This window comes from Elephantulus edwardii, unplaced genomic scaffold (assembly GCF_000299155.1).
Source record: "Elephantulus edwardii isolate Elephantulus edwardi_28Jun2011 unplaced genomic scaffold, EleEdw1.0 scaffold00233, whole genome shotgun sequence".
Lineage (NCBI taxonomy): Eukaryota > Metazoa > Chordata > Mammalia > Macroscelidea > Macroscelididae > Elephantulus > Elephantulus edwardii.
Genome location: NW_006399983.1, coordinates 179,995 through 193,439, shown reverse-complemented (window position 1 = coordinate 193,439; position 13,445 = coordinate 179,995). Strand labels below are relative to the sequence as shown.

The 13,445-nt window shown below is 40.3% G+C and overlaps 1 protein-coding gene across 1 annotated transcript in view; it reads left to right on the top strand.

The window, feature by feature from the left end:
- The window catches only part of TEKT3 (tektin 3), a 41,751-nt gene that overhangs the window by 15,598 nt on the left and 12,708 nt on the right, over nucleotides 1-13,445 (top strand). The window contains exon 6 of the mRNA XM_006898556.1: nucleotides 3,941-4,095. Within this exon, the coding sequence (XP_006898618.1) occupies nucleotides 3,941-4,095 (155 nt within the window). The remainder of the gene's footprint in view (nucleotides 1-3,940; nucleotides 4,096-13,445) is intronic.

Here is a 13,445-nt window from a genome sequence, read left to right as displayed (position 1 = left end):
TCACAAACAATTGATAACAGTAGAAAATGACAAATTGTGGTTGCCAAATAACAATTCAAAAAGCGTGGTTAGGGTTTAGAGGTAGACGTGAACATTACAAATAGGGTAACATCTTTTAGTAAATCCTAAGAGGTAGCAATCAGAGGTTCTGTTCAGGTCTGTGAAAAGCCTAGTGTGAAAATATTAAAGCCAAGTTGTGGAAGATATTAATGGGAAGAGTAGATCAGGATATATAAATGGTTTGAGGTACAGATTTAGAGGCCTATTGGGTGATGTTGGCTGAGGACTCGGCCAGCAGAGAAGCAGAGCTCCAGGGAAGCCAAGTGGTCATCAAGTTGCTACTATGACTATGAATCTTTTAGCAATTGATGCCCATAATGCAAAGGTCTGATGGCAGAAACAAAGTAAGAGAACTGAGTGGGCTGTTACACAGGCTATGAGCTGGGCTAATTAGATGCAAATGGCTCTAATGCAAGAGAGAAATAATGGCAATGAGCAGCTAAGAGCACTGAAAAGACTGCTATGTTAGATGTGAGTGAGGCCATGGCAGAGGTCTGAAAATAGAGAGGCCTGATGGCAGAAAGCAGCTAAGAGAACTGAACAATCTGTGACACTAGCTGTAAAATCAGAGGCTCAACAGCAGAAAGCACCTGCTCAGAAGCTGCCCTGCAATGAAGGAGGGAGGGAAATGATCTTCATATCAGGCATTTTTCCAGACTTTGTCTATGTACTATCTCATTCTGATAATAGGCTTTAGCCATTTACTTACCTAATATACCACATAACAATAGGCAAAGTCTATGAGTAATATGTGGCTGTTGCAGTGGATTATTGGACCCAGCAGAGTAGAGAGTGCCATGTGAGAGATGGCTGGTTTGGGAAATAAAGGAGAAGTGGAGAGTGGACATATACCTGGTATCTGCCTCATTAAAAAAAAATAGCTTTGTGCTGATCCTGATTCTTATTCCTCAGAAATTTAGACAATTCATTACATTGTGTAAGTGAATTCCTTTACTCCATAAATTCTCACACACTGTATCCCAGTACTGTGCACTCTGGGATGTGCATGTTTGAACAGCATGCTGACCATCTTTTCATATTGTAGAGTGAGACCAGGCAGGTACATATACAACGATAAGGCAGAAAACTACAAACTCCATTGAGAAAGTGCAGAAAGAACCCCTTAGCACTGCAGATAAAGAACTGAAATTGGTTCAGAAAAGTTGTTTTTAATGGTCAAAGAAGGATGGTGTCATGTGTCTGAATTATTCCTTAGTGATAGGACATTTTAATGACTTTTAATAGATTGTTACAAACTTAGAAGATAAGTCAAAGTGTAAGTGACAGATTTAAGAGTTCCTGAGTTATGGATACTAAATAGTTTGATTATGAGATGTGCAACTAGAGTGCTCCTTAAAGAGGATAGTGAAACTTTGCCTCTCATACTTTGGCCGTATTGTCTATAGGAGCCAGTCTTTGGAAAAAGCTAACGTTGTAGAGAAGGCAGACAGTCAGTGTCTAAGTAGGAGAAAATAGGACATAGAAGCACAGGGCCATGAGTGACTCTCTGAAAGGGCCAGAGGGAGTAAGAATAGCACAGCCCTTCACTGCTCCAGAGTAGAAAGCAGATAAAGAGCTTATAGCTCAGCTCTATGGTGCTTCTAGAGCCTCACTAATAGCAAGAGGTTTGTTTATTCCTTGCTAACTCACAGACTCAAAGTTATGGTACCAACAATGGAGTTTACTAAAGAAGGAAGTCAGAGAGTGGAGAAGACAAAGAATGTCACCCAAATCCAAGCTTTAGCCCAACAGTTCTAAGGCACAATTCCTCAGAAAGTCCAGACTCCAGTTTCAGTTCAGTAGTCAAATCCAAATCATCCAGCAAGATTTGCCTCAGAGCAGTTATAAGTCAGCTTCTCCTTCAAATATCCAGCAAGAACAGCCAAATTTTTAACTGTGGCTAGTGCAAATGCAAGAAGCCGTAGGTCACACACCTTGCCACTACTTCTCCACAGCAATGCCACAGTCTCTCCACTACTAGGTTCTCACCTCACTAGGGTCTTGCCACCACAAGCCTTGCATGCCTAAAGTCTCTCTCACCTCAAGTCTTGCTGCCCAGTGTGGGATGCACTCTTTTTCTTTATCCTAGTTACACAGCTGATACTGATTTGCAAAGCCATGCAGATTTACAAGACCATGAGGCTGGAGACCAGAGGCATCTAACTATCATGGCTAAAAAAGCCAACTTTTATGCTAACACCACAGTCAGCAAAAGAGATAAAAACCTTCGACAAGATGGACTGGCACAGTGTCTACAGCAATAGGATTAGATATGGTGAAGATTGTAAGGCTAGTTCAGGATAAGACAGAGTTTCAATCTGTTGTTCGCAAGGCCCCTATGAGTTGTAGTTGACTTTATGATGCCTAACAATAATGACAGTGGGGTGTAAAAGATAAGTGTCCCATAGACATGATTATGCATTGAAAATAATTGAGGAGTAGTTAGAAACAAAGACAAAGAAGCAGGCAGCAGTTGCTCAGTGAAAATAAGTCAAGGGAAGTTTTAAAAAACTCTAGAGTCAAAACAGAACATAGTAACCACCAGATTTGTTGGGCAACAAATGAAGAGAGTGAGTTAAAGCCTTCCCCCCACTCTACTCTTTGGAAACAAACATCAGGAAAAAGATTGGAGAGGCCTAGATAAGAGTGGCAGTAAAGATAGGAGTTTGTTTAATTTGATGGTACTTGGGCATGTTTCCAGGTCATAGGAAAAGGAATCAGAGAAGGAACATGATGCAGAAGGTGTGAAAAATGAGATTGGCAAGCTCAGGTCCCTAGAGTAGGACAAGGGAGGACTTTCAGTACTCAGGAGGGGCTCACTTCATAGAAGAGGAGGAACCAGAGAGGGGTCCAGGTCTTGGCAAATTGGGGAAACTCATTTAAGAATGAAAAATTAGGAATGCACATTGCCCAGTTCCCTGCCCTTCTTCCACATGTTGTTGTTGTTGATTGCTGTCGAGTCAAGCATGACTCACTCATAGCAACCCTATGAACAAAAGATCTGAAGCCTTTCAATAACTATCATCATTTCTCAAAGTTCATAGAGTTTCCAGAGGCATGTGGTTTAGGAAATGCTTCTAATCCTGCTTCTAAACCTGTCTTAAACAGGGAGCTCCAGCAAACACTTTCCACCACTGGTAACTGTTATGGCATTTGACACCCCAGTGGCACAAGGTATAGCATCACAGGAACCCCAGCTTACCTCAGTACAGCAAATTGACAGAAGAGTGCTGTACCACTAAGAAGAATGTTTCTCCAAAATATAATAACAACTGACTTTTCAATACAAAGGCCCTCCACAAGGTCTTGTTAACACTACAAAAGAGGCGTAAATAAAAACAACCAATATAATATGTTGTTGTTGTTGTTGTCATTGTTATGTACCATTGAGTTGCCTATGACCCTAAAACTTACACTTGGTTGACATCAAGACAAAGCCTTGGCTAGGAGAAATACATTTCTCTGAGGCTGGTAGAAAGAGAAAGTGGAACACTAGAAAGGGAAAGTTATATTGATATGAAGAGGGGAATTAGGACCACTCAACTCTCAAGACTTTTTTTCTCAGTTACTCAGCTGGATGCTGGGAAGAAAGCATGATTTTTAGCATTTAACATTCCTGTAGTGTAAATATTTTGTCCCAAGTTATAGGCATGATGTCACCGAACCTGGAGGTGGGAGTGAATATGTTGACTCAGCTCTCTACAACCAGATCTCTAGAGCTCTCCAGCAGACACTTTGGAGTTCCTTGGGTAGGCAACAAGGTTCTCATTGACTCTACCTGCTCATTAGAGAGGGCAAGCCTGGTTCAACTAACCAGATGGGGAGGAAATTGTTGACAGGTGAAACCAAAAGCTTCAGTATTTCTTTCTTTTCATTATAGATTTTGCAGGAGATCTTCCAGACTGAGATGGCCATCGAATCCATTAAGAAGGCCGTCAGGGAGAAGTCTGCCTTCCTGAAGGTAGCTCAGACCAGGCTGGATGAGCGGACTCGGAGACCCAACATCGAGCTCTGCCGAGACATGGCTCAGTTACGGTAAGGTGGGAGTATGGCCCTTATAGGAGAGGAAAGCTCCTTCTCACCATAGTACAACCCATCAGTCTGACTGTGATTCTGAGCAGGTCTTACAGGCTCTTCCTGCCAATACACTGGTAATTCGGAAGGGGCGTAGATTTTCTGATTCAGAATTTAGTTGATGAAAATTTTTTAAAGTGATATTCAGCATTTGTAAACCTTCTTTGGAAGGATTATTGAATATTTAACCTCAGTCAGCAAGGCCAAAGTGGCATTTGGATTCCTTTACACTTCCCTAAAGTCTCTGGAATTTACAGATCACCTATCTTATATGCAATACAGTTGATTGACTTTTTGTATACGTCTCAGTGCCAGTGAAAGTACAGAAAGAGCCAGAGAAAAATGCAGGATCTACTGGGAGATTAACCAGTTACCAATTGTCAGTGAGCTGATTCCAACTTCTGGTGACTCCATATGCATTAGAATAGAATTCTGTTACGTACTCTATTCCTGTATTTGTCAGAAATAGAGTGCCACACACTTCTAGGTGGATTAGTATTGCCAACCTTTCAGCTAGCTGACAAGCACATTAACTGTTTTCTCTACTCGGGAACTCCACTGGGATGTTGTTGTTCACTATTGAGTCAGAACTTACCCATAACTGAATCTTCAATGAGGAGACTGACTATCTTTCTCTTGTGGAACAGCTAGTGGATTCGAACCTCATAGTTTCATGTTGGCAGTGCAATTCCTTAATCTCTAAGCCACCAGAGCACTGAGAGATTAGGTGGAGAGAAAGTAGAGGAAGTGGGCGTACTCCACTTGTGGAATACATTTTGGCAGCAAATGTTAGAAGGATTAACAGAGCCTAGATGGCAGAGTAGTTGTAAAGACTGGTGAATCATAAGATAGGAGGCTTGTGGTACCAATTCCATTGACTAATTTCCCCTTAGTGACTCTTTTGGCAGTCACGTGCTCTTGTCACTGGTCTTAACATTAAATGACCATCCCTACAGCCCTGAAGCCCCTGTCATGCTATCAGTTAGACTTATTTCATTTTATTCTGTTCCCTGTGAATTTAAAAAAAACAAAACAAAACAAAACAAAAAACCAAAAAAACAGGAAGAGAAAGGAGCTGGTACTCAACAAGAATGGCTTCCACATGTACACAGAGAGATAAATTCTGACTCTATAGTTTGTCTTTTAAATAGCAGATGTAGTTTATAACATTATTTTGTCTTCAAAGATTTGTTTTAGGACAAGTTTTGTGAGGAATCAGTCATGATGTTTTTCTTTTCACATTGCGCTTTGCTTCCAATTTCCCATTGCCTGCCATTTTGCCTTTTCTTTCTGGATTTTATCATTTCTATTCTGAGGTCAACAACAAGATGGATCGGCACAGCAGACCTAACAATGGACTCAAACATATTGGAAATTATGAGGATGGCGAAGAACATAGCAAAGTTCTGATTCATTGTTCATAGGGTAGCTTTGAGTCCTAGTCAACCTATGTTGTTGTTGTTGTTGTTATGTGCCATCAAGTCGTTTGCGACTCATAGAGACCCTATGTACAAGAGCCCTAAACGCCGTTCTATCCTGTGCCAACCTCTCCATCTCAAACACACTCATTCCCACCTCTCCACTCACAGAATCAATCCATCTCATCGAAGGTCTTCCTCTCCTTCGTTGCCCCTCCACTCTGCCAAACATGATGTCCCTCCTTGCAACATGCCCAAAGTATGTCAGACGAAGCTTCAGAATCCTTGACTCCAAGGAGCATTCCGGCTTCACCTTCTCCAGGACAAAACCTGTTTGTTCTCCTAGCAGTCCATGGTATATTCAACACTCTTTCTTCTCCAGCACCACAGCTCAAAGGCATCAATTTTCCTTCTATCATCCCTATTCACTGTCCAACTCTCTAATGCATAGCATGTAATTGCAAAGACTATAGCCCGGATCAGGCGCACCTTAGTCTCCAGCCTGATGTTGTTGCTCTTCAGTACTCTTGAGAGGTCCCTCACAGCTGACTTTCCCAATGCAATTCGTCTCTTGATTTCCTGGCTGCTATTACCAAGAGTGTTGACTGTCAACCCTTAGTGCCTAACAATATCACCAGTGTCACCGTTCAGGGGTCGTAAAACATTGATTGAAGAAGTCAGGCCAATTTATAGCAAGTAGAGGAACAAAGGGGAAGCATTTACACTTTAAAATCCTTCGTGGTCCAGTCCAGCAGGGAGATGCTACCAGCATTGTTTCCGTTCTGGTTCCATGATGGAATTATCCTACCATTGTGAAGAGATTTTCCTAAGAATATAACTTTTTTGAACTCTGCCAACAGACTAAGTAATGGGATGAGACAGTGAAATTCCTAGAGAGGAAGGAAAGGAAGGTCTTTGTGAGAATAAATAATGACCTATAATGATGACAATAATAACAAAATGATTCTTGGTTGGTCTTAGTTGTTACTGAGTTGGCTCTGAGTCATGCTTACTGTATTTATAATAGAATTAAAAATTGCCTAATCTTGCACCCCTATTTATAATCATTGGAATATGTAAGTTAATTATTGCAGTTGATGTTGTGTCAATTCATCTCAATGAGAGTTTCCCTCATTTTTGTTGATCCTCTCCCAAATATGATGTCCTTTCTAGCGATTGGGTTTTCCTGATGCTGTGTTCAAAGTACATGAGTCATCCTTGCTATTAAAGAACAATCAGAATGACTGTGTTTCCTATTACACGGATTTATTCATTTTTTGGCAGGCCACAGTAGATCTGATATTCCTCATCAACACTGCAGTTTAGACACATCAATTGACACTTTAGACATGTCAATTTTTCTCCCGTCTTTCTTTTTGATTATGTAAACTTTTGCATGGAAATGAGGCAACTGAAAAGATCATGGCTTGAGGCATGTGACCTCTTTGTTTTTTAAAACATTAAAGGATTCTTTTGGAGCAGATTTTCCCAGCATAACACATTGTTTGGTTTCTTGGCACCTGTTTCCATGGTTGTTGAATGTGGATCTAAGTTGAATGAAAGTATTGACAACTTCAGTGATAAGATTGTGCTCATCAACACTTATTCTAAGTGACTATGAAGACCAGATCAAAACCTTTCTCTATTCTGCATCGTCCTCACCATCTCTGTCAGATTCAAGCCTATTGTGGTAGTTATGTGTCAATCCACCTAACTGAAGGTCTTCCTTTCTATCATTGACTCTCCACTTTCTGTTGCCACATTGTATCTTTTCCCAAGGCCTGGAATCTTCTGTGAACTTCCCCAGTGTAAGAGGCTGCAAAGCAGATTTGTTCTTTTGGCAGTCCATGGCTGCTGTTCAATAGACTTCACTAATACCAGAATTTAAAAAGCGTCCATTCTCAGCTCTCCTGTGGTCTTTCTTACTCATTGCTCAATTTTCAGATGCATAAGAAGCAGTTGAAAGTAAGTTTGAAGACTCAGGTGCTTGGGTCAGGGCACTTCAATCGTCATACTGACATCCTTGCTTTTAGCACTTTGGAGAGGTTCTGGACAGGAGATTCCAGATGTAACAAGTCTTGATTTCTTGACTACTGCTGCCATGAGAGGGAGCCCTGGTGACCTAGTTGTAACAAGTTGTACTGCCAACTCAATATGCTTTGAATTCACCGGCCAGTCCTCGGGAGGAATATGTGCCATCTCCCACCCTGTGATGTACAGCTTCTGGAAAGCCCCTGGAGGGTCTGCTGTGGACCATTTCTGACTTGAAGGCACCTAACAAGAACAGCTACCATGCATGTTGATTATGGATCCAAGTAAAATTAAATCGTTGAGAAGTTCAATCTCCTCTTCTCATATCATGGTGGTGCCTATTGGTCCAGTTGTAAGGATTTTTATTTTCTTCATATTGTAAGGTGGTGGCCTAGTGGTAAGGAATTGCACTGTCAACCCAAAGGCATGTGGTTTGAATCTGCCAGCTGCTCCATGGGAGAAAGATTAACAATTAACTCCTATGTGATTTATTGCCTCTGAAACTCACTAAAGGTGCAGTTAAAAATTGGTCCTGACTTAATGGTACATAACAACAATACAATCTATATTGAAGGCCTTGATCAGTTGTCAGTGTTATTGCTATGTGCCATCGAGTTTGACCTGATCTATAGCTGACTCTCCAGCAGATTTTCAGAGGCAGTAAATCACATGGGAGAATATTTCTTCTACATAACAATTGGTAGAATTGAACTGTGTACCTTTGGGTTGGCAGCATGGCTCCTTATCACCAGACTACCAGAGCTCCTATCATTTACTGATCACTTTCAGTTCTGGGCACTGCTAAGTGCTTTACAGTCTCATTCATCAGTTTCATTTTACAAATGGGAAAATGGAGTTGAAATGGGAGACTTGGCCCACCTCAGCCTCGTGCTAAGAAGGAGTGTCTCCATTAGAATTTTTTTTTCCTTCTCTCATATCAGTCTTCAGAGCTCTACTCAATCAGAACAACTCTTTGCTTATGCTTTGCCTTCTTTCACATTTTAGGATACTTTTACTATTGCCCCACCTGATCTAATTCGACTTTAATATCCACATTAAGGGAAACAGCAGAGCAGACACTGTAATAACATCTCTTCCTCATAGAGGACAAAAGTGAGCTCTATTGAGGAGATTTTGGACTATAAAATATTTCTTAGCTAGCATTTACATCATCTTAATTATATGCTAGGAGCATATATTAGAATATGTGCTTTATATAATTGGATCAACTGCATTTCTTCTAGTGGAGCCATTGTCAAGGCCGTGATTACACAGAAAGTTACCCTCACTGCAATGTTTTCCAAATTTAATTCCACAGCAAATTTAATTTATTCCTATGAAGCTCATCCTTTGCATTGTTTAATTCTTCTCTGTCTTTGTTGAGTTTCTTTCTAGTCGTTCTATCCTTCATCAAAAGTAGTGTGTTATAGCTTCCTACTATTGTTGTGGAGTTGTCTATCAGGCTTTTCAAGTCAGCTCCATCTCACATACTTTCAGCATGTGGCCAGGAGACAGCAGTCTTTGGAGAAGGACATCATGCTCGGAAGGGTGGGGGCACAGCGCAGGAGATGAAGACCCTGGAGGAGATAGATTGATACAGGGTAGGTGTATCAGAGTCAGGGAGACTGGCTTGGGACAGGGGAGGCTTCAGAGCTGCTGTACATGATAGGGTTGGTATGGGTCGCAGGCTACTCAATGGCACATAACAACAACAGTATTTTGTTTATGCATTTTGGAGGTCCATCATCGAGTATGTAGATATTAATTATAGACATGTTCTCTCATTGAGATGATCCTTTAATCAATATGTAAGATTTTCCCTTACCTCTTAGCCGGCTTTTCGCTTTGAAGTGCATTTTATCAACAATTAATGTTGCTAATCTTGTTCTTTTTTTTCTCATTTGCTTGATATATCTTTTTCATCCTTTAACTTCCAATCTATTTTTGTCCTGTGTCTAAGGTGTGTCTTTTGTAAGGTGGCATATTGATAGATCATATTTCCTTAAATTACTCTTTTTTCTCTTGACCTAAGCATTAAGTCTATCCATGTAATTATTGATGTTGTTGTTGATTGCCATTGAGTTGAGCATGACTCATAGCAACCCTATGTATGACAGCTCTGACCTCTGCTCTATCCTGAGCCAACCTCACTATCTCTGACAAACCTACCCCCATTACCGTAGTCACTGAGTCAATCCATTGCATCGAGGGTCTTCCTCTCGTGTGCTGTCCCTCCACCCTCCTAAGCATGACATCCCTCTCCAAGGACTGGTCCCTCCTTGTAACTTGTCCAGAGTATGTCAGATGAAGCTTCAGAATCCTTGCCTCCAAGGAGCAGCCTAGTTTTACCCTTTCCAGGATGAACATAGAAACTTACAAAGTAATAAAACAAAACAACACAAAAAACCTTGCAAGATACCAAAAGTAGAAACCCCATAGACATCAGTCCATAATTCCTTAACATGCATGTGAAAGTTGGACAGTCTATAAGAAAGACAGAAGACTAATTGATGGCTTCAAATTGTGGTACTGGCAAAGAATATTGAATATAACATGGACTGTCAGAAGAAGAAACAAACCTGTGTTGGATGAAGTGTAACCAGTGTGCTCTTCACATACTTTGGGCACATAGAGGGATAGCCTCAAAGAAAATTAATAAAACTTCTCACCAAACTGAAAAAAATAAGGAAATCATCATTTGAATAATAACACTCAAATAGCAATGAAAGAATTGTTTAAAAACAAGTCATAAACAAAATGAACTCAGCACAGTGAAGTATATGGGGTAAAGATATAATCAACAATACACACACACACTACAAAATGACAGCAATAAAAATGTAGCAGAAGTGGCATCCACTTCCTAAACAACATGCCTCTAGAAACTCTATGAACTTTGATGAGTGATTAAAAATGATAAATTTGATAAGTGATGATAAACTTTGATAAACAACGTGCTATTATGTCACTTTCTGATTGTTTTCTGTCATTGTTTCTCTAGCTAAAGAACTTCTTTTACTATTTATTGCAATGTTAGTTTGGCTTTTTAAAATCCCTTGTATTTGGAAATGTCCTAATTTCACCATCACATTTGAGGGACAAATTTGCCGCATATATAACTCTTGGTTGGCATTCTATTTCTTTCAGAGCTTTAAATATGTGATCTCATTGCCTTTTTACCCAATCCTCAGGAGTCTATGGGGAACGAGAGAGGGACCATACCTTTCTTGTTATCAGTCAGCCACTGGCTCTAGATTCCTGTTGTTGTTGTTAAGTTCCACCAAGTCGCACCCGACTCAGCGATCCTATGAAGGGGAGTCCTCAAAGTGTGGATGTCTTTCATCCTCTCTCCAGGTTTATAGGGTTTTCGGAGGCAAGCTATCATGGAAGTGGATGTCACTCCTCCTTCCAAGCTTGTTTTAATCGGGAAGCTCCACCCCCACTTTCTGTCCGCATTGAGTGACCGTCACAGTGTTCAGCCTCACAGCAACCACAAGTTACGGCTATACAGGACTATACGACCTAGAGGAATGTCTGAACAAAACCAATGAAAGACTGGCCTGAGGGCCGCAGATTAAAAGTCACCCACCTTTGGTTTGGTAGCATCGCTTTCTGTCCACTGGGCCAGCTGATCTCTCTCTATGTTGATGTTATTGTTGTTAAATGCCATAGAGTCATCACAGGAGTCTAGAGCGAGGGCTACATGGTGGAGGGGACCTGGGGGAGGGTTTGTAAAACAATGAAAGAATCTTTTATTTTACTTTTCCATAATTTTTGACTCATGTACTTATAACTTGTTAGCCAAATTTGTGTCTTCTAGGTTGCAACACTCCCATGATACATCTTCAAGGATATGAACATGTACGGCCAAGCACAATCAATAAGAGTGCATCTAAATTCCAAAATCAATCTCCATAATAGTCTATGTGTTTCCTACTGCCAAAGGGGCCCTTTAGAGTAGTGAGAGAAGATCTTCACCCTGAAACCCACAGTGTCCCTTTTCAGCAGGAAGTAGCTAAGAGAATACGCCATCCCCTTTTCCTTATGACTCAGGGTGAAGTCTCTCTCAGGGAGGAATGATAGGGAATGGCAAAGGACACACTGACAAAGAAGATTAATCAGAACTGGCTTTGACAAGCACTGTAGCATTTGGACAAGAACAAACTGGGAGGAGGGTAGAGAGAATAGTGCAACAATGAATGAATGGAAACCCAAAATCTCTGTAAATGTTTATGAAAATTAATAAAATATAATTATAGAAAAAAAAGCCATAGAGTCACAGAAGACTCATAGCGACCCTATGAAGGAGAGTCCTCAAAGTGTGGATGTCTTTCATCCTCTCTCCAGGTTTTTAGGGTTTTCAGAGGCAAGCTATTATGAAAGTGGATGCCACTCCTCCTTCCAAGCTTGTTTTAATCTGGGAGCTCCAAAAAGCTATTTGTTACAGTTTAGAGTGACTGTGTTATGTCAGGTTCTCTACAATTCAACACTCTGACTAGATTATTTGATGTTTTCATTCAGTTTCTTCTTTCAGTTAATGTTTAAAGCATTTCATTATAATTTCCTTTGAAATTCAGGGGTCCAGAATTATCATCTTTATCTTTTTTTTCTCTTGTCTGTGGCAGAGGGTCAGGGTTGATCCTGCTTAATCACCATCTTGCCTGAAATCATTCATGCTCATTCTTTAAGATAGGCTTCTTGAGAACCCAGAAATAGACCCAGCTATATATATATGGCCAACTGATATTCAACAAGGAAATAAAACTGATAAAATGGAGAAATGACACCTGGGAAAACTGGCTGCTATCTGCAGAAAGTTGAAATAGGATCCACATCTCACACCATACACAAAAACCAACTCAAGGTGAATCAGAGACCTGGGAGTAAAGCCCAAAACCATAAAGTTCATAATAGACAAACAAATCATGCTTAGGAGGCCTAGTCTACTGTATAAAAAGACTGTCAAATACAGCTAGAAATGTACAATTGAAGAGGATAAAATTGATGAATGGAACTTTGTAAAGATTGAATCCTTGTGTGCATCAAAACCATTTTTCAACAGAGTGAAAAGAAACACATACTGACCAGGAACACATATTTAGCAATACCATCTCAGACAAGAGAAAGTTTGCAGAATACTCCTGGGCCTCCACAAGAAAAAGACTGATAACCAGATTACAAAATGAGCAAAAGACATGGAAAGAATTTTCACAGAGGAAGATATTCAAATGGCCAACAGACACATGAAGAAATGCTCAAAATCACTGGCAATAAGAGAGATGTAAATTGAAACCACATTGAGATACCATCTCACTCCAGTATCAGTGGCAAAGTACAGGACAGCAAGTAATAAGCATTGGGGAGGATGTGGCAAGATAGGAACTTTTTATACATTGTTTGTGGGATTGAAAATGGTCCAACCATTTTTCAAGGCAATTTGGCACTTTCTCAAAAAGCTTAACATAGAAATTCCGTATGACTCAGTTATTCCATTGCTTGGAATATACCCTGAGAAAATAAGAATTGAGGCACAGAGACTTGTACATCAATGTTCAGAGCAGCAGTATTCACCATCGCAAGAACATGGAAATAGCCCAGATATCCAAATACAACCAAATGGATTGAGAAATCATGGTACATTCACACAATGGGATACTATGCAGCACGCAGGAGACATGATTTTGTAAATTATTACCTAACTTGGGAGGGACTAGAGAGCATTATACTGAATGAACTTACTCAGTCCCATAGGACAAATACTGTATATCGACAAGGAAAAATGGGGTTGCATTCATAGTAAAAAAATTAATCTCTAGATCCATCTTGAAGTACAACATCGTGAGTGACAGGATTATATCCATA